The sequence below is a fragment of the Sciurus carolinensis genome, chromosome 2 (assembly GCF_902686445.1).
Source record: "Sciurus carolinensis chromosome 2, mSciCar1.2, whole genome shotgun sequence".
In the NCBI taxonomy this organism is placed as follows: domain Eukaryota; kingdom Metazoa; phylum Chordata; class Mammalia; order Rodentia; family Sciuridae; genus Sciurus; species Sciurus carolinensis.
Window position 1 is genome coordinate 45128125 of NC_062214.1, and position 21247 is coordinate 45149371.

Below are 21247 nucleotides of genomic sequence, written 5' to 3' on the forward strand. Positions count from 1 at the left end.
ACTTCTTAAATAATCAAGCAAGCTTTTCCTGATATGATTCTTACTTTACTTTAATGTGTGCAGAAAAAATGTATTTTTAACCTTAACTGTTCACACATAGAAGTGTATATTAAAATTCTAAAATAGTTTACCTCTTGTTCAACATTTACCTTGCACATTCATTTGGTTCCTCTGTGGCATTCTTCAGTAAATATTATGAGGTAATGCTAAAAATACAAATTAAGTAAAATAAAAACTTTGTGTCATGGTTGGTTTCCCACATGTTCTGACCATGTTCCAGGCAGCCAGGAGCTACTGAAGGACCAAGGAGCTGAGGGAGCTTTTCCTTCAGGAGAGCGTGGGGAAGGAGGAACATTGGGCTTATCTCTGCAGAGACTCCTTGGGCAATTCAGCCAGCTACAGCTGAGTGTTTCTGGATATCCAATGAAAGCCTTGAAAAGCAATGAGACTTCCAGATAGGAAAATCTCCATTTTCTTTTACTTTAATTGAATTACATACTGTATATTGAATAATATATTATAATTGTGTATTATAGATTGATTAATTGATGCTGGGATTTTTTTTTTTTTACTTCTTGCCTCAAAAGTGAGTTGAGGAGAAAACAAATGCTTACTTTTATTCTCTAAGAAATAATTTGGGATTTCAAAGTATTAGTAGTATTTAATCAAGTCAATAATAGGATTGAGTATTTAGCTTATTTTAATATTTCTTTATAAATTCATTTGATGTACTAATGCAACATAACTAAGCTAATAAAATTACTACAAAGGATAATTCATTACATAATTATGATCCCTAGGCACAATAAACAGATCTAATAAAAAATACCCAAGGAATATAGTTATTGAGTCTAAATGCAATATATGCTCTGAATGTGCTACCTTTATAGCTCCTAAAATAGACTTCTAAAAACAACTACTGAAGCATTTAAAAGATTCAGCAAAATTTCAGGAATAAGTAGATCAGTGTATAAGAATAGAAGATATAATCAGATAGCTAGAACTACAATATGCTAAAATTGAGATTCAGTCAAAGACTGTGTACCTTCACATCTTCAGTTCCTGTAATGACTTCATTCACTTCCGACACTGGTTGAAGTAAAGGGATCTCCTGGTAGGTATTTGGAAAGCACACAAGGGAACCCAGGATGGTGAGAGCTTCCACACGAGGTGCCTGCAATAAAGGAGTAAAACACATACTTTTTTTTCTGAAATCTAGAAACTTTGGAGACACAATGATATGTTTTACTTCTTCACAATTTCAAGAGGGAACCTTAATCTTTATAACTATTTTATCTTGACTAGATATACCTTACCATGCCTGGCTTTTTTCCTGGTGAATTTTTAAGCAAGAGAGGTCTGACTAAGTGCAAAAGCAAATTTCCAAGGAATAGAAAATATACTTGGATATAAATAAGTGTTGTGAAAACTGGTCTGTAGGCTTATTCAGAATTAGAATTAGAAAGGCATATATATGACTCATCATGACTATTTTATATGTTTTAGAGTTAGTGTTCATAACAAAACAGAGTAAACAAAATCAACTTAATATTATTTTTGCTGTAAAGAACAATTAACAAAAACTCATAAGGAAGTTGGTTTGGATGTAACTATGAGAAGGAAGAAAGGACACCACCTACCAAATTTCATATGTTTCTCCAGGAACTAGTTTGTAAAATAGCAAAGTAGGAAAGCACTATATCTAACAAGATACCAGTCACTTATTTGTCCACTCTTGGAAGTAGCTATACATTAAAGAAGGCATTTCATTAGATTTCAATTCAATCAACACTAACTAGCAGTTGTGATTTACCAAGAATTTACAGTGCCCCCTGTAGGTCTTACTTCAGAGTCCAAGCTTTTACTAAAGCAAGTAGAGAAAGGCCACCCAGTTCTAATTGTGGCAGTGAGAGGAGCGGGGAAATATGCTCACTATCTATTCCAGAAGCTCAGTGTGCTCAAGGGTATAAAGTAGGCCTGCAGGAGTAAGAATGGAACTTGAATTAGAGGTCTGAGAGCAGTGCAATCAACCTGGTGAAAAAGTGACCAAGGTCAACAGTGAGGGAGCAGCAGAGCAGGTGCAGAGAGGTGAAGGCTGCTCCCTATGGCTTGATGCCTGATTTCATACGGAGCCTGAAGGAGGCATGTAAAGCCACTTCTGTGCTCAGGGTTAAAGTGACAGAGTACTGTGGTGACACTTATAGGAAGCAGGTAGGAGAAAGAAGAGGTTCTAAAATAATATGTGCTCTGGTTGGGAGAATGAATTTGATGCATCTATGTGGCATCCAGAGGCACGGGTCCATGAGACAGATGATGAAAGAGTCAGAGGCAGCGATCTTCCAAAGTGTGTTCCAGCAGGGACACAAGGAATTTAAAGGGGAAAACCCCAAGACTTTAAGGAAAAAGAAGATGCAGAAATATTTGGCTAAATACAAACAGGAGCCTTTAACACATTAGTATACAATGATTTTCAAGTAAGGAAGTATATTTCCCAAAATTATCTGACCATAAACCTGGCTTTCCTCCTTCCTTTTTTCCCCAGAGCATCTTGGGGTTTAGGGTTCTGAAGATTTTCTGAAAGGTTTGTCTTGACCTTAGGAGAGAAAAGTTTGGAAATCAATTTAGGAGCTTTTTCTGTTCAGAGGAACTGAATGTATGCTACCTCTGAGAGTGTGCGAGAGAGAGAATGATGACAGAAGTCACAACCTTGGAAGTGGGGAGACGCAATGGGAAGAATATTATCAGCAGACCCCCTCTCTGTGCCCCAACTATGATAACTCCATTTCCTTCCTAAAGAAACTCCGATTCTGCCATGTAACACCACAGATCAGTTTTGTCTGGTTTTTGAATTTTATAGTAATAAAATTAGAGTATATATTCTTCTGTGTCTTCTTTTCCCTCAGTATTTAGCTATGCAACTGACCCTTGTTGTGGCATTATAATATATATTATTCCATGCTGTGCACATGCCACAATTTATTTGTTCTATTGTTGATGGACATTTGGATTTGCTATTGGTTTTTGGCTGTTATAAACAATGTTGCTGTGCACAAACATCTATCCAGTTTTTGGTGACTTATCTGTCTCTCTTTCTCAGTTGCCTCCATTGGGCAGATTTCTATAGCAGATGTACTTCATACTTGCAATTAACTTGTGTTAACTGAAAATTTTGACTGAGAACGTGCACTCCATCCAAACACCTTTCACCAGATCTCCTACAATATTAAACCTTGAGTTTAAATGACAAAGTAATTCAGAGTTGCTGTTCCTTTATATAACTATACATTTACATTCTCATATTGTTTTTTTTTAAACATTTTTTTATGGAATCAAAATGTGTCTAAAAATAAAAACATTTTTGAAGGCTAGTCATTTATTCTTTGTTGATTCTTTTCTCCAGCTTTGACAGATAATAATTGTATATATTTTAAGCTGTACAACATGTTCTGATACACATATACATTGTAAAATGATGACCATAAGTAAGCTAATTAATATATTCACCACCTCATATAGCTGTACCTTTTTGGGGCGAGAATATTAAAGATCAACTCTTGTAGCAAATTTGAAGTTTACAACATAGTATTATTAATTATAGTCACCATGCTGGCCAGCAGGCCTCAAGAAATTATTCATTCTGCATAACTAAAACTTCATGCCCTTTAACTATCATCACACCATCTCCCATGACATTCCTCAGCTCCTGACAACCACCATTGTATCCTCTGTGAATCTGACTTTTTTAGACTTCAGATGTAAGTGAGAATATGCTGTACAGTGTTTGTCTTTCTGTGACTAACTTACTAAGCAGAATGTCCTCCAAATTCTTCCATGTTGTTCAAAATGAAAAGATTTTCTTCTTTTTAAAGGCTAAATAACATTTTACTGTGTGCATAAATATTTTCTTTATCAAAACATCCAGTGATGTACACTTAAGTTGGTTTTATAACTTGGCCACTTGTGAATAATGCTGCAATGAACATAATGCAGATATTCCTTTGAAATACAAGTTCCGTTTCATTTTGCTATATGCACAGAAGAGTTTCTGGATCATATAATAGTTCTATTTTAAATAGTTGAGGAACTTCACTACTATTTTCCATAATGGCTGCAGTCATTTATGTTCCCATCAACAATGTACAAAGTTCCCTTTCTTCTACATCCTTACCAATTTGTTTCTTTTGTCTTTGTGACAACAGTCATCCTAACAGTGTTTTTAATTTGCATTTCACTGAAGGTTAGTGATGTTAAAATTTTTTTTTCATATACCTGTTGGCCAACTGTTTGTGTGGAAGACTACTTTAAATAGCCCATCTGGTTAAAAGATAACAATTTCACAGAGAATGACCCCCCTTGTGCTACACTATCTGTATGAAAGGCTGTAGCATTATAAAATTTTTAGAACACTGTCCTAGAAAATAATAAAAATTTCAAAAAAGTATGATTTTTTTCTCCCTATATCCTATAAATTGTTTCAACATTATTTGAGTCACTAAAAATAGGCTTGAAAGTTCTTTGATATTAATTATCCTAAAATCTTTTGGGATAATCTTTTGAAATAATGAAGTATAACTCTGAATAGATAATAGTTGTACAGAGGACAAATGAGAAAGCCATATTATTCACAAAAAACCTGTAATTGAATAAATGAACATTTTTCTCTTGTTTCCGTTCCCTCATTCTTTTCATTTGTTCTTGTCTCTTTTTGCTTCTACATGCTGTTTCCACTAATTTTTTTTCATTATCTTTATAAAAAAAATAGCGTATAAAAATGCCATTAGTTGTACAAAGTATTTAAAAACCTAATTTAAAACCTGGGGCTTAGCGTTTGAATTTTCCCTGCACAGAAAAAAATAAGTAGAGTGAAAAAGTAACTATGTAGTAAACAAAATTTAGGATGTTAGATACTCATACTGACTTCAATACAAATCCCTGACAAATAGTAAAGCTTATTTTATTTACCACCATTTGAAGGGGAAAAATAACTCTTAACAGACAATAGTTGTACACAGCATAAATGGGAAAGGTCCTTTAAATTTAAATGTGTAAGAATATTCTCTCAAAAGGCATTAAGATGCTGTGTAAATACTGGTGGTAAATGTAGAGACTGAAAATAAATTCTTTCTGTAACCTTTAATACTCATTTAGTCTACTTGATTCCATTTTTTAGTATAAGAATTCTGTTAGAGTTTTCTGGCACATTAATAAGAAAATAAATATTTCTTTCTAGTAAAAAAAAATGTTATAATATTTTAAGAAAATATTTCCAGGACTGAGGGTAAGATGGAGTACAAGTTTAGCATGCATGAGGCCCTGGGTTTAATTCTTAGGACCACTCACAAAAATTTTTGTTTCTATGAGAATAATAATAACCAAGACACAACTAAACAACAACAACATTGTACTGCTAATATACACTTAAAATTCTCTCTTACTTCAGACAGTCATGTCTGTACCACCATTTACCAGAAAATTCTAATAAGATTCAAGAAAAAAAATTCTGCTTTTGACTGTGTAAATGTGCTGAAATATTAGTGAGGATATGATTTCTCACACTTTGGCCTTTTGATGAAACGCCTTTCCAATACCAGTGTGTCATCTTATCCTACAATTTCACACATCAGCTGCCAGGGTATCTACCCTGAGAGCCCAGTTTCACATTGCACTAATGAGTCAACACCTGTTACAAGTGGAGAAATCTGAACCTTGTTAGCGATTGAGAAGCCTCCTGGGAGCCTGGAGAGGCTGGATGCTGAGCATTGTCATACTCACCGCCAACATGTCTGTACTGAGGACCCTGGCTGCAGCCGTGATGAAGTCTCCCACCAGCATTGAGAATCCAGGCAAACCCAGGGAAAAGAAGCGGGGTGGACAGTGCCTTATAATGGTATTTAAGATATCCTAAAAGGGAATATAAGAAAACACTATTTATTATTATTATTATTTGCCATACTGGGGATTGAACCCAGGGGCACTCTACCACTGTACTACATCCCTGAGCCCTTTTTCTCTTTTATTTTGAGACAGTGTCTCAATAAGTTGCTGAGGCTGGGCTCAAACTTGTGATCATCTTGCCTCAGCCTCCCAAGTTGCTGGGACAACAGGCATGTACCACCAAGCCCAGCTGTCACAACTGTATTTTTTTTGTGGTGTTGGGGATTGAACCCAGGGCCTTGTGCATGCAAGGCAAACACTCTACCAACTGAGCTATATCCCCAGCCCCATCACTGCAATTTTTAAGAACAAAATTCCAAACTAGTTTGTGAGTAAATATGACCCCTGTATATTAATCTAGGAGAATGTGGATGACAGAAATTTTTTAGTGACGAGGTACCAGGAGATGAGGTACTACAATAGTTATTGTACCTATTTTACAGGTAAGAGAATGAAGACATCAAACTGTAAGATGATCCAAAAATCTAAACATTGGCAGTGAGACAAGACAGTTTTTCTGTATTCCACCTAACGGTGACTACTTGGACAAGCTTCAGGAGTGTTGAGGTAGATATATAAATAAAACCTATCACTAAAAAGAGAATATTTTCTGTTTTTAGTCTTCAATTTTTAAAAGTTAAAACACACTGTTAACATTAAGGAATATTAAAGAAGTCATGGAAATAGAAATTTTCACTTTCCAGGTAATTTTATGCCCTGACAAATGGAAATGTATGGAGTGCCCCAGTAATGCTGTGATCACTGATGTACTAAGGTCAGAGAGTCAGTGTAGCTGTGAGGAAATGTGTGATCACAAGGCATAAGTACACACTGCAGTAGTAGCCTTCTGCATTAAGAGCATCAAATGCCCCAGAAGCCTTGTGTCCCGTGTCTGCAATGGCTGTCATTTGTGACTGGCCACCCCACCCCCCCAACCTCCAACTCTGTTCTGAGGCAGTCACCTCATTCCTGCCTGTGACAAATCAGAGATTCTGATTTCTGAGTTCAGAGACACTGAACAGCATTCATGCCATGATGGCCAGGTCACACTTCTGAAGCCATCTGTACAAGTCTGTATGTAAGAGGGTTAGTAAGAAAACCATAAACTTCATTTGACCACGAATATTATTCGAACACACTGAAGTACTACAGGTATTGACTTATATAATCTATAGTTAGTACCATTATATGATTAAGAAGTAAAATTTAAAAAATCTACAGTTTCTGAACTTTTGGAAAAAATTCTTTAAAACAATTCTGATTTAACTGTATTAGAGCACAGTAGTAGCAATATGCTAAATTCTAATATGTTAACTTAAGTCCTTCATAATACAAATAACCTCATTTGACAACTTACCTTCTTGAAACTGCATTTACAAAACATTTTTCTTAAGATTTATTTTTCCTTACATAGTAGACTCATTTAATTTCTATAAATCATACTATTTGTATCATTAACATGACTGAACAATGTTTTATCTGTTGGAGCTTACAAATGGTAAACAGTTTAGCAAGTGCTAATTTAAAGTTTTGGCATTTTGGGAGACTTTCTCCCGTGCTAAAAATAAACAAACATACAGATAGACTGATAAGAGGAAGGAAGGAAGGGAAGAAAAGTCTGAACCACGCTTCTTCTCAGTTAATGTTTAACCTGCTTTAATCACGCCCTGTGACACACTTTAGGGTTCCTATCAGTAAAGACAAACATTCTGAGGGGACCAGCAGATGGGTGCTGCTGTTTAGAAAGTGTGTGGTAAACTCATGCTCCAGGAGTAGAACAAAAGATCCACCTTTTTCATAATTAAGCCTCTGATTAATGCCCTGGGCTCCTCACCACACACCTGTAATTACTCACAGAGGTACGCATTGTGCTGGGCCTTGACTCGGAATATCAGACATCAAGCTATCCGGCAGCAGATGGAAGCACATTTCTGTTGACATATGCTGCAATGAAAGGATTCGTGCAAACCTGGCTAGCAAGGTAGCATAATGCCATGCATCTGAAGATTAATAATGCAAACAACCATGATGTTAACTTTGTTATGTTTGTGTTAATTCCATCTGTTGAGATGAAGAACTAAAAACCTGAAGCCTATGGGTTTTAAAAAATCTTTAACACATAACACATACTTAACTCAAATAAGCCATTTTTACCATTGGAATTTAAAGTTTTAATTAAAAAATGCTTTTCTGGGATAGGTTTATGGGCATTAGGAACTAAATCCTTTAATAAGCTAAAGCCAGAATTTGTAAATGGAATCCATCTTGCCTTATAAGATTTGTATGTGTAAAGGCAATGATCTGTAAAATGGGGCATTCAGAAAAAAATTACTAAGTTGCCATGATCCTAAAGACAGCAGATATGCACGTAGCTGAGATAAAGTCACAGGACTCCCCCAGTCCCTGGACCTCAGCCAGTAACTTCAACAGAACATGTTTCTACGGGCAAGAAGATCGGAAAGAGGGCACAATAACAGATGGCTAGCCTAACCTACTCTGCCACCCACGTAAGACTGCGCCCCGAGGAGAAGCAGGGCCCATGCCACACTCACCAAAGAGCACTGGGGTAGGGTTAATGTGGGGGTTAAAGAGGGAACTATATGACAAGTCAGCCAAATTACAGTCACATGTCTGCTTCCTTTGCTTATCCACACTAATATGGAACAATTCAAAGATTCTACCTTTGCAATAACATTTTAAAATCAGGAATAACCATGTGTTACTCAAAAGAGAGCAGCTGCAGACAACAATAAAGTTCGCCATTTCTAACTAATTGTAGAATTCTTCCTTTTCACCTTTTGCTTTAAGAGTATTAAGATCACAGTTGTAATTGGAATCAATCTTCAGAAATAAATATAAAATAAAAATCTTCAGACTTTGAACTTTCTTTGCAGTTTCCAAGGCTGATGCGTATATACGTAAGACAGACTAGAGCTTCCCACACATGAATCATTCAGCTCTCGTGCATTTTGCCATATTCACCTCAAAGGCAAACATGATATGCCTAATCAGTTTTCCAAGTGACCCATTTTTTTTAACTTAAATGTAAGTATTCTGGAAAATTAGTATAATTTGTCTTAGAAAAAACCCCCTTAAATAAATATAATGACAGTCAGGCAATGATACTGAGTTTTTGCTAAAAGTATCACTGACAGATGGTGGTCTGAGACAGGCCTTCCTCTTAAAAAGGTTGGTTTGAATTTTCAGGGTGGTATAAGAACACCCTTCTATCTTCTCCAGGTGACCTACCTGAAAGTAACACAAGGACTGGCCAACACAAGGAAAAAGGCTATTTAGTGCTGTCTCAGCTTTGACCATGAGCAGGAAATGTCCCTGCACTCAAACTCTTCCCTGGTAAAAGAACTCCAAAACTGGGGCCATGAGGCCTGGGTTCAAAGACATGTGTGAGACTGTAGGCAAGTCATGTCATGCCTGGGCTTCACATTTCTCCTCCATAAAATGGGATGCCTCTCACTTAAGGACTAATATCTAACAGGTTAATAGATGTGGACATATGATTTTTGTAAACTACAAATGATCATACAGAGGTAAATAGGGTTACAAGTAAACAAAAATTTAAAAGGGGAAGGACTCTGAAGGATTTCACTATACAGAATCTACTTTATAGGTTCAGTTTGGATAATTCAGCAAAATATTACTTTTTTGATCCACACAAAGAGTATTTTAAAAATCATTTCAAAGGTTGCACAAACAAGCCTCTTGGATCACATATTTTCCCAGAAATTAAAAAGCTCCAGATATCAGTGCCCTCAAACAATATTCTGAACAAATCATTACACAATTAGGCATAGTGTATATAACTTGTAAGATAAACAAGGAAACAAAAAACAGAAAAAGGATCATCTTAGATTTTCCAGATTTCATTCTTTTGAGGAAATCTAGAACTTACTCCATATAAGTGAGTCTGGTAGCAATAATTAGTTTCTTTCTCACTCTAAACAGACTCAACAATAAAGCAAAATAATAGCTCAATGGTAAATGGAGTATAAAGCAGGAATTAAGTTTATTCTTTAAGGTTGATCAATCTGAAGCATAGACAAAACTCTTTCATATGCTTTTTGTTCAAAGGAAATAATAATGCAAAATGTTGTAACATGATGAAGAGGATACCAAATTAGTATTTTTCTCTTCTTTGGTGAAAAGTTCATGTGCACACTATATACTGAGTGTGAAAAGATAGATTGTAAAATGATAATTGTGAATTTGTAGCTTATCAAAAGATACGGGTTTATGAGAAAGTAACTGGTGAGAACATCTGTCTCTTATCACTGATCTTGCAAAAAATCAGGTAATTCAAATAGAGGCGTGTTGTTTCCTATCCTCCAAAGCACAGTTCTATAAACACAAACCACATTCAGCCTGGTAAATGAATCGCTTTAATTGAATGCTATGTACACAGTAACTGGAAAAACCATAAGTGATAAGAAAAACATATGGTGATGGCAACAGAAATTGGTTTATTCATTTTGCATAGTGTTGTTTCTTTAGTTCTCTTATAATTGACCTTTAGAACGATAAATGTGTAAAATAATTTTGTTTATTATGGCTCCAAACCTTCCAACAATTACACAAAATGAAAATTTAAAAGGAAGGATTCATTCTGGAAGCATTTCCATTGTTTACATAATTGCACAGCTATAATTTAGTGCTCGTGTTGTTATGGAAAATAAAAAAAGGGTTATTATGGGCCATTTCAATTCAAAATATTGCACAGTGGTGTCAAAAAAATGGGGGAAAATGTTCACTTTAAAACAGTTTAAAAAGGATTAGCCCTATAAATAAAAACATTTCAATATAGTATCCTATGAAATACAAATGTTCAAGAAGTAGCCATCCTTCAAACCCTATTAGAAATGTTGCGACTGTACTTTCACATCAATTACATATATATTATTCACTTAATATTTGTTCATAGCCCAGCAGATGATGTTTGTAACACAATAGCTGGCCATCTGTCTCCCTGCCTTTCCTTAGCCGACTTATGCTTGCTTCTCAAGAGCAAACAGATCCGGTTATTCCACCTAAAGTCACTCAGACACTCCACAAGGCCAAACAGAATCATCAAGAAATACAATCTACATATGCAAAATCATCCATTCCCTCATTTAACTTTTTTATTTTAAGAAAACTATAATGCTACACGGATTACTTTACTGCTATTTTTCAGGGACGATGGCTATCTTTTAATCAGGAAATTCTATAGGAAGCTCTATTATTTGGTAAAGAGGAGAATGTTGGGATCTACTTAACCCAGTAGTCTGGTTAATGAATAGATATAACTTGTTTCATACTTAAGCAATTAATTACAAAAATATTTGAATGCAGAGGGACACTTTTAACAGTACTTTAAACCTAGATATATTTACAGCTTCCATAACAATTACAAGCAGCCACAATCATATAGTGCCTGGAGGACTATTTGTAAATATCAGTTATTGCCTGCTTGGCAATGTTCAGAAATGCTGAGCGGTGAGCATTAGCAACCAAAAGAACTGATCCGAAGAGGCCTCAAATCCCAAGGCCTGGTCTTCTCCCTTCTCCAAGTGGGTCTCTGTTTTTTCAGCCCTGTGCACAAAGACATCCTCTATAGACTATAAGCTGCTACCTGTTTTTTGGTGACAAAAAAATAAAAGCCTTGTCATTATGGTCCTTAAAGACAGCAGAATATTCGCAGTACCATTACTGCACTTTCAGAAAAGTCACTGGAAAAAGACAGCAGGACAAAGCTGCAAATTACTTTCAAGATCTGGGCTAAATAATATACGGTACATGCTATACATTATTTGTTAAAATGGCCAACTATGGTGCAATCTTGGGGAAAAAAACAGATTTTTTTTTTCAAGTTCTGGACAAAATGTGACTTCTTTGGATATAACTATGTTACCAAGGCCTGGAGAAATAGGACAGCACAGAGTAATTGGGTTCTGTGGCCTGAGAATCAGTCACCTAGTCCTTCTCTCCATGAGGACTGTGATGGAGAATACACTGAGCGTCCTGAAAAAGTACAAAGGGCGTAGGGAAGTGTGATACAAATTTATGTGGCCATGATACATTTACAAAGTATCAGGGTTTTAGGAGTGACTGAACAAGCAGACAGATGACACAAAACTGCTGCAGCCTCAACCCCAAAAGAAGAGCTTTGGATATATATTTTTTAATGATTGCTTTACAACTAATTCTTCATCTGTGAAGAAAAGTCTGGCTGGCCTGTAAAATGAAAACTGTAACTATCCTGCTTCATGAAAATTGGGTGATAGATAAATAGATTTGAACCACTATATATGACTTTTATTTTATATTAGGGTTGATAAGTCACCAGGCTATCTTGACTGCTTCTTTTTGTTATTTGCAACAGCTTTATTGAGATATAATGCATATGTAATAAAAATATACCCTATAAAGTATACAAAATAGCTTTTAGTATAATCACAGAATTGTGCAACTATCACCACTATCTAATTTGAGAACATTTTCATTACCCCAAAATGAAATCTTACATCCATTAACAACCACTTCCCATTTCCCCTCCACCCAGTACCCAGCAACCACTAATCTACCATCTAACTCTATGGATTTGCCCACCCGGGATATTTCAGAATATGGAATCATACAGTACATGGCATTTCATAATTGATTTCTTTCACTTAACATGTTTAAAATGTTCATTCATGTTGTAAAATATATCAATTAATTAATTCCTTTTTATAACTGAATAATGTCATTGAATTGATATTCTACATTTTATCTTTTCATCAGTTGATGGACATTTGACTTGTTTCTACCTCTTGGTGACACTGAATAGTGCTGCTATGAAAATTTGTGTACAAATTTCATTTGAATATCTGTTGTCAATATTCTTGGGTATACACCCCTAGTAGTGAAATTGTTTTTCTACAAATTACATGTTTACATTCTGAGGAACTGTAAAACTATTTTCCACAGAAACTCCACCATTTTATGTTCTCACCAGGAAAGCACAAGGGTTCCAATTTCTCCACTTCCTTCTGGACATTTATTATCCCCTCTTCTAAAAAAATTTGTTATTATAGCCAACCTAGTGATTGTGAAATGGTACCTTGTGGTTGTGATTTGTGTTTTCTATGATGGTGAGCATCTTTTCATGTAGTTGTTGGCCATTTTTATATTTTCTTTGGAGAGAGTTATATCCTTCACTCATTTTATATTTGGGTTATTTATTGTTTTGCTGTTGAGAGGTAAGACTTTCCATATTCTGGGCACTAGGACCTTTATCAGATATATAATTTGCAAATATTTTCTACCATTTTGTGAGCCACCTTTTCACTCACTCACTTGATAGTGTCCTTGGATGCACAAAAGATTCTAACTTTGATGAAGGAAAATGTATCCACTTTTTCTTTTGTTGCGTGTGTTTTTTGTGTCATATCTAAGTCTCTACTGCCAAATCCAAGACTGTGAACATTTCCTTTCTTTTCTTCTAAGAATTTTAATTTTATCTCTTACATTTAGGTCTTGGATCCATTTTAAGTTAAGTTTTGCATATGGCATAAGGTAAGGGTCTGATTTTATTCCTTTGCATGTAGATATCTAGTTGACTCAGTACCATTTGAAGAGACTATTCTTTTCCCCTTGAATTATTTTTGTACCTTCATCAAAGACAGTTGACCACATATCTTTATTTCTGGAGTATTAATTCTATTTCATAGATCTCTAAATTTCTACTAATACCACACTGTTTTGCATATTCTAGCTTTGCATTAAGTTTTGAAATAAAAAACTATTAGTTCTCTTTGTTCTTCTTTTCAAGATTATTTTGGTTATCAGGATTCCATATGAATTTTAGGACCTGCTTTTCTATTTCTGCAAAAAAGTCTATCAGGATTTTGATAGGAACTGTAATGAATCTGTAGATCAGTTTTGGGAGTAGTGTCAAGTTTATGTCTTCTGAACTAGGCATATGGGGCATTTTTCAATTTATTTAGGCAGTTTTTAAGTTATTATAGCAACATTTACAGTTTATAGTATGCTCATGATGCACCTACTTGTATAGATTTATTTCTAAGTATTTTATTCTTTCTGATGCTAGTATAAATGAGAATTCATTCAATTTTCAAAATGTCCATTCTGGTGCAAAGGAATAAATTTGACTTTGGCATAGTGATCTTGTATCCTGGAATCTTGCAGAATTCATTTATTAGTTATAATAATGTGTGTATGTTTATGTGTGTATATGTATGAGTATTCCATAGGGTTTTCCAAATATAAGATCAAATCATGTATAAATACAGATAACCTTCCTTTTTCTTTCCAGTCTGGGTGCCTTCTATTTCATTTTCTTATTGACTGGCCCTGGGTAGAATCTATAAGTACACTGCTGAACAGAAGAGGTAAAAACAGATATCCTTGTCTTGTTCTTGATCTTTGAATGTGGGAATTTAAAATGGAAATGCCGGTTATTTCTTGGGAAATAACCAAGAAAGAAAGGTGGGAAGAAAGTCAGAGACTTGTGGCATTCAAACTCAAGGAAACCTTTTTCAAATATTTTTGGAGAATGATAATTAGTGCTCTCCACAAGAATACATAGAACACTAAGGATCAGAGCCTCCAAGAAAGAATTTACCTCCAACCCATGAATCGAGTCATTCCCTTAACCCCAATCTTCAGCCACATGAAGAAAACATAAAGCCCCTTTTCTCTGACCAACACAACACTCTACTTACAGTCCATGGATCAAGAAAGGTTGCTGTCTTTCATGTGTACTTCCAATAATGGGCATTTCACAGTCCACTGTGACTAACAGGAAGATTGCAAACCTACTAGGAAATTCTGGTGCATTTATAATTCCTTAATGTTAGGAAAACTGTTGGAGGGTCATGGAAAGAAGTGATTTACCAGCTGTACCAACAGCATGTTGAAGACACTGTGGCCTGACTATGAAATGACTATCTTAGTTGTGACCCTGATAAGACTCAAATCTGCAACATTACAGTTTGTATAACAGGTTGGCTTAATGAGGTTGATGCAGATGCTCGAGAGCAGTTATTAAATCCTCACAATGAGACTTCAGCAAATGAGGCCTTCAACAAGTTGGTGCCAGCAAGTGTCAGCAGTGAGAGCGACTTAACTACATCGGACTCTGAACATAGGACACAAATGCAGCACACCAAAAGAAGACCAGACTTGATGGCCAAAGCTGAGGGATAAGTCTATGCAGAAAGGTGTTTATACATTGCCAAGAAAGCTATTAGGGGCTAGGGAGTACATAGGAGGACACTAAAATCTGGTTTTTCTGAATTAACCAGCTGTTTGTTTCAGAAGAGACTGAGTCCACGTTCTCTGCCTCCTGCATACCCCACCCTTAAAGCTTTTTTTTTTTTTTTGGTGCTGGGGATCAAACCCAGGGCCTTGTGCTTACAAGGCAAGCACTCTACCGACTGAGCTATCTCCCCAGCCCCAAAGCTTTTAAAATGTTCTTTAGCAGAGGAAAAACCAAAAGGTCACTGCCATCACAGATAACAGGGTGGTTAAAAAGGTACTTACAGTACATAGTCGTGTAAGTAATATTATTAAGATAGGAACTGCCCAAATGGGCAAAATTTGCACATACATAATACAGGATTAGTGAGATAAGCAATTATACTATTACTAGGTTTATTGTTCATCCTGTCTCAAGAATGTATCAGTAAGAAATACACTCTGAGAATACTGACTAGAAATTCTTAGATGAAATCATAGGTTTAATATGGTCAGGTGCTATTGTTCTTTCATTTCTTTTCATTTCTTTTGCTTTACATAATAATCATTTAAAAACACAAATAATGCTTTTTCAAGTGAAGTTTAGTAAGCCCTGAAGCTTAAATCCTACCAACTCTCAAGGAAATAATATTACATGAGGGAACTGGTTCATAATGTGCTATCTTCAAGAGAAGAACAGGCCTCCTAACAAAGTATTCTTCTTAGGAAACTTGCTAGAGAGAAACTATGTGTGTGTGGTGGGGAGAGGGGGCAGTGAGAGCAAGTGCATAAGAGGATACTAAGAGGAAAAAAAATTAAAAATTTACCAGGATTCCAATAAGAAATCAAAGTTACTATTTTTCCCTTAAAATGAACAGTGGAAAACACATACCAGTTGTGACTTCTGTGCTCATTTAACTCTGCCATATAACCTAGCTCTTCCAAAGTCATCAAGACGAATGTCCCTTGCATTTAAACTTGTTTCCTTCTCACGTGTTGAGAACACTGTTTCATGCAACAGTTTTGCATGAAAATGAGCCTGCACTGTGACCTTTGCCCAAGAGTAGGCTAAAGAGGAAAAACTATTTCTGTCAGAGTTTCCCATGTTCTCTGGTGTGTTCTCATATTAGAAAAGAAATCAACTTTAGAATATAATTACTACTCATTTCTTTCAATCTGAGATAACACAAAATGCATGCTCTCTAGTTTGTTTTCTTATAAACAAAATATCTGCACATAGCAGCAATAGTGAACCTCTCAACAATTTTGTGTTCTGTTAAAAAAAAAAGGTGGGGGGGCAACATCATGGCCATTCAATTAACGGAGTCTATAAACTGTCCCATAGATGGGATCAGAGGCCTGCAAGAATTATGCAGAGCAAGCGCAGCAGGTAATGTTTTTAGTTTCTGCTTGGACGACAGGATTATAGCTTTTGTTTTGTAATTTGTATTTGAATAAAGAGCTCTCAAGAATGGCTGAAATTTGATAGAAAATTTCAAAACAAGCCAGTTATATTATACTGCTTATGAGGCAACCTCAGGCAAGTTCCACTAACAAACTAGCAATTAACACAAATTTGTACATTCAAAAAAGCCCATCCCATTAGAATCCTACCACACACTCACACAAAAGAAGGACAAACAGGTCCTTCCTTCAAATTCTAGGAATACCTGCTTTACCTTTTGGCTCTTAATTTACAGATAATAAAATTCATTTGGGGAGCTTAAGAAGTACTTTCTCTTTTTCTTTAAATAAAGGTAGTTTACAACAGATGTTGGAGGGATTAAGGGAGAAGGAAAAGGGGGCTTTAAAGATAAGATTTCAGTGAGAGACCACTAATTTGCTATCTGATTCTGGACATATACTTTACCTTTTGAACAGTAATTTCACCATCCGTTAAATGGGAATGAAAATACAAAATACCCAGAATCCCTTATAAAGGACAAAGGAGATCACGTGTGAAAGCATTTTGTGAATTCCAAAGCCTTATACATTATCCTTTTTATTAAATTATGGGCTTATAATCATTTTATAATTTATTTTACAGGATCACTTGACAAATATATTGAAGATTTGATTTAAAGTTCACTCATTAAAAAAAGTCTGAATTGGGGGCAGGGGTTGTAGGACAGTGGTAGAGCACTTGCCTAGCATGCATGAGGCACTGGGTTTGATTCTCAGCACCACATATAAATAAATAAAATAAAGGTTATTGACAACTAAAAAAATATTTTTAAGAAAATCTGAATTGAAACCCAAATCATACTGATAATTCTAAAGAAAAACATTTTAAATCATTGACAAATATCTTCAGTAACAACTGGGTTGAAGTGACCATGTTAGCCATTGTGACGAAGCAAGATCCCTGCCTGCCAGCAGTGACCTCTCAGGGTCAGAGGACAGTCACACAGAGCTGAGTGAGGCCAGGACAAGAGCACAGGGCTCCTGCACAGGGACCACCAGTATGCCATAGGGACTAAGGACAGAAGCAACTAGGTGACACAAGGCACTGGGTCTTTACAAAAGGACCATGCTGCACACATTCAGCTAAGACTCCAGTAAAGGGAAAAAGTGGTAGGTATTTTATTATAATGTCTTACTACTAAAAGGTTCTCTCTTGCTAGAAATTCTCTAGCCTGCAGATACCTACCAGAGAATATTTTCCTTTGTTTCTATTGAGAACAATGTTCTCTCTAAAATAAGTTCCAGTAAATAACATTAATAGCTGAACAATCTGCCATCACCACACTACCACTTATTGTTATATCTTAAGAAGAATTCAACAAAGAGATTATTCCCCACAAAGAAGAGTACTTTCTTACAGAAACAAAACCTGCAATTTAAAATGCTTTACTTGACATTATTTCCTTGTATCCAAACCTATCCTGTATGGATTATAAACCATAGTCATTATTTAAATCTCTCATATTCAAAACCATACCTCTCCAAAAGGGATTTAAAGTATCCTCCCCTTCTCTAAGTATAACTTTGGTACTTGAAATGCCTTTAGAAGGCATCCCTCTGGCTCTCAGTGTCTTTTTGCTGAGAGAAAAATGTGAATTTTCTTAAAGTCATCATAGAATTCTAAAGGAGAAATGAGGATCTTGCTGGTCAACAAGCCATAGTCTAAGCATCAGATCCCTTCTGCAGGAAATGGGCCAGTGCCTGCTGAGGACCTATTATCCTTACCTTTCCAAGGACCCAGCAAGAGCCATTAGGGACCCATTTCATGGAACCCAGCGGCTTAAGCCACAAAAGGCCATGTGGGCACCAAATCAAAGATATAGCCACTTAATTGGGATTCGTGCGGGCAAACTCTAGAGTGGACATTTCCTTTTCTAGAGGCTGTTCAAGAGACTGACAGACAACCTCGGACTGAATACTGTAGAGCTGGAGAGGTGTATATGCACAGAATCAATCACCTGCCATACTGGAACAGAAAGCTGCTTTAGCAAGTGACTCTTGATAGTGAGCTGAATCCATCTAGGAGTCCCAGCTCTGGAGGTAAAACAGCCTAATCTCTCTCCCCACCGCACTTCTTCAGACATGTAAGAAAGCAATTATCTCTATGTGTGTTCTAGCTCTCCTTCATGCAAGCTATTCTCTTGACCATCCTTCCTCTTATCAACTTGGGTGGTATCCAGGTGGGAAATAGAATCCAAGCAACTCCCTGTCTCCACTCAATGTACTCAGCACCCTAGTTTTAGGAGTTTAGGCCACACAAAGTCATCAGATTGAGCTTCAGACAAAATCTGTCTCAGATTATTTTCATGTTAACTTGAATTGATCAAATCAATCTACGTTTTACTTCTTAAATTGATTTTTTAAATGAATGCAGAATTTAATAAGTTGAATCATATAAATCACATCCCCCCTTTTTGAAAAGTAGTCAAATATTAGCAATTTTCATATAATTCAACCTAAAATATTTTTCTCTCTGACTTCAATTTCCCTGGTAAAATTTTTCTATAATTTCTTTGATTTAAGAGACTTGTTCTTTTGTATTTCTGATTCCCGAGTTCTGTCATTTAATTGATGTTGCTTAGTGTCAGTCTAGTGTCATCTGTTTGGCACTCTTCTAGGGTAAGGTTTTTCCACCTCATCTCGATTGATACTCTGAATCATAAATTCTTTGTGGGTCTTTTGCTTTGTGATGCTTAACAATATCCTGGCTTCTCTGTACTAGATGCCCGTGAACCTTCCTCTCCCCAGCTATGACAACAAAAATGTCTCTAGACATGACCAAAAGCCTATACCCCAAGAGACATGACCCTATACCCCAAGAGTCACTGTTTTAGGGTAAAGAATGCTGACTAGCTTACCCCATATGAAATGCCTGCTTTGAAACTGATAATTGGAGACAAGATTTCAGCTGGTGATGTTCAGCTCAACTGCTCTTGTCACCTATTTATCCTCACAATGCCACATGGATTTGGAACAGCCAGGCTCAAAGGGTGGTCTTTTAGTCCTTACATTTTCTATCAATCAGTACATTTAGTGAGCATCTACTCTGTCTGGGAAAAGACAAGATGCACTCCAGTAACTCCACCAAGGAAGGTTCTGGTGACTTGGGCCTTGGGAGAGGCCACAACAGAGTTTCCTTCCCTAAGAAACTGCCAGGCAAAAGAACACATTCTCTATTGAAAAACATAGGCTGGCTTATATATATATCATATAACAGCTTAGTGGAAACTATCTTTCATTTTTCCATTAAGAGTGAATTGCTGCTGTATTGAATTTTTATGCTTTATTTCATGAAACATGTATTATTGAACACATGGAAGATTTATGGCATATTCTTCACTGATAGCATTTACTTGAAAGAAAGTCCCTATACTTTTAAATCTAACAAGGGATATAAAACAAAACTTGAGTTTCTGGCCTCTCAGGTAGAATTCTTCCTCTCTGGATCAGTCTCCCATGCTATCATCTTACACTTTTTAAAAAAGCTGTGAAACAAGTTCACTGCTCACATGTTAAACCTCATAACCAAAACCTCTGCCATCTGTTACCTTCTACATATTTCTACTTTCCTTATTGAGGAGTAAATGGGCTTTGTCTGGTAGACTAATGAAAGTAACTAGTGGTTTTATAGCTCTAAAAGGAAAGAAAATGAGCCATCCAGTTTATCATGCTGATGCAGTTATTCCATTGAAGTTCCCATGACCACTGATAGCTGAATAAAGTTCCAATGATACTGTCTTTGACAGAACTAACATATAGCTTGTACATTCCCATGAAACCTCAAACGAAGCATCAAACTACTGCATGTTATCTGACGGTGTTGATGTTAATTGTATGATAGCTTCTATATTTTATCACTCTGAATTTGGTACAATGAATACATATTAAGAATTACTATTAAAAAAACATGTGAGGAGAGGGCTGATATCATATACCACCTATCTGTGTGAATGATATTCTTTCATTGAACCTATGTTAAACTTAAAAGTTTTGCATATTATTACAGTTAACCCTTATATTCAATAAAGTCTCATTCATATAAAATCATGTAAATTTAAATTAATAACATTGTTTTAGAAAAATAAGAGCTGTTTTTAAGTGTAAAATTACTTTAAAAAACGAATATTAACAAAATTGGTTAATAAAAACATCAAATGACAGAAACCATTAGAAGTTCTACTTTAACAACTCTAAATGAATTTACAGTTGGCACACAAAAACTTTTTGAATTCCAAAAGGGTTATAAGTATATTCTTGGTCTGCCCAGTGCTACCATGTCCAAGGTAAGGGACAAGTCAAGACATGAGTTAATTTTTACAGTTACTTTCTCTCTATAGTGCCAACCCACCTTCTTTTCCTCCATTGCAGGTCTGAAGGGGTTTTGGCTTTGAGAGACAATGCCAATAGAGCCAGGAGGCTCTACCTTCTCAGGATACTTTTCATTCAACACTATACCTGCCACAAATAATTTTTTCTCTCTTTCTCTCTCTCTCTTACACGCACTATTATATATGCACAAAAAGGCACACTACATCTATACATATATGTTAATACCCATGTGTGTATTTATATACATACATATGAGTATATTCTCTCTCTCTCTCTCTCTCTCTCT

The 21247-nt window shown here is 35.9% G+C and overlaps 1 protein-coding gene across 1 annotated transcript in view; it reads right to left on the reverse strand.

Moving 5' to 3' along the window:
- Ralgapa2 (Ral GTPase activating protein catalytic subunit alpha 2) overlaps positions 1-21247 on the reverse strand; it is a 302869-nt gene that overhangs the window by 131745 nt on the left and 149877 nt on the right. The window contains 4 exon segments of the mRNA XM_047542031.1: positions 150-194; positions 196-206; positions 1046-1174; positions 5773-5901. Coding sequence (XP_047397987.1) covers positions 150-194; positions 196-206; positions 1046-1174; positions 5773-5901 — 314 coding nt within the window.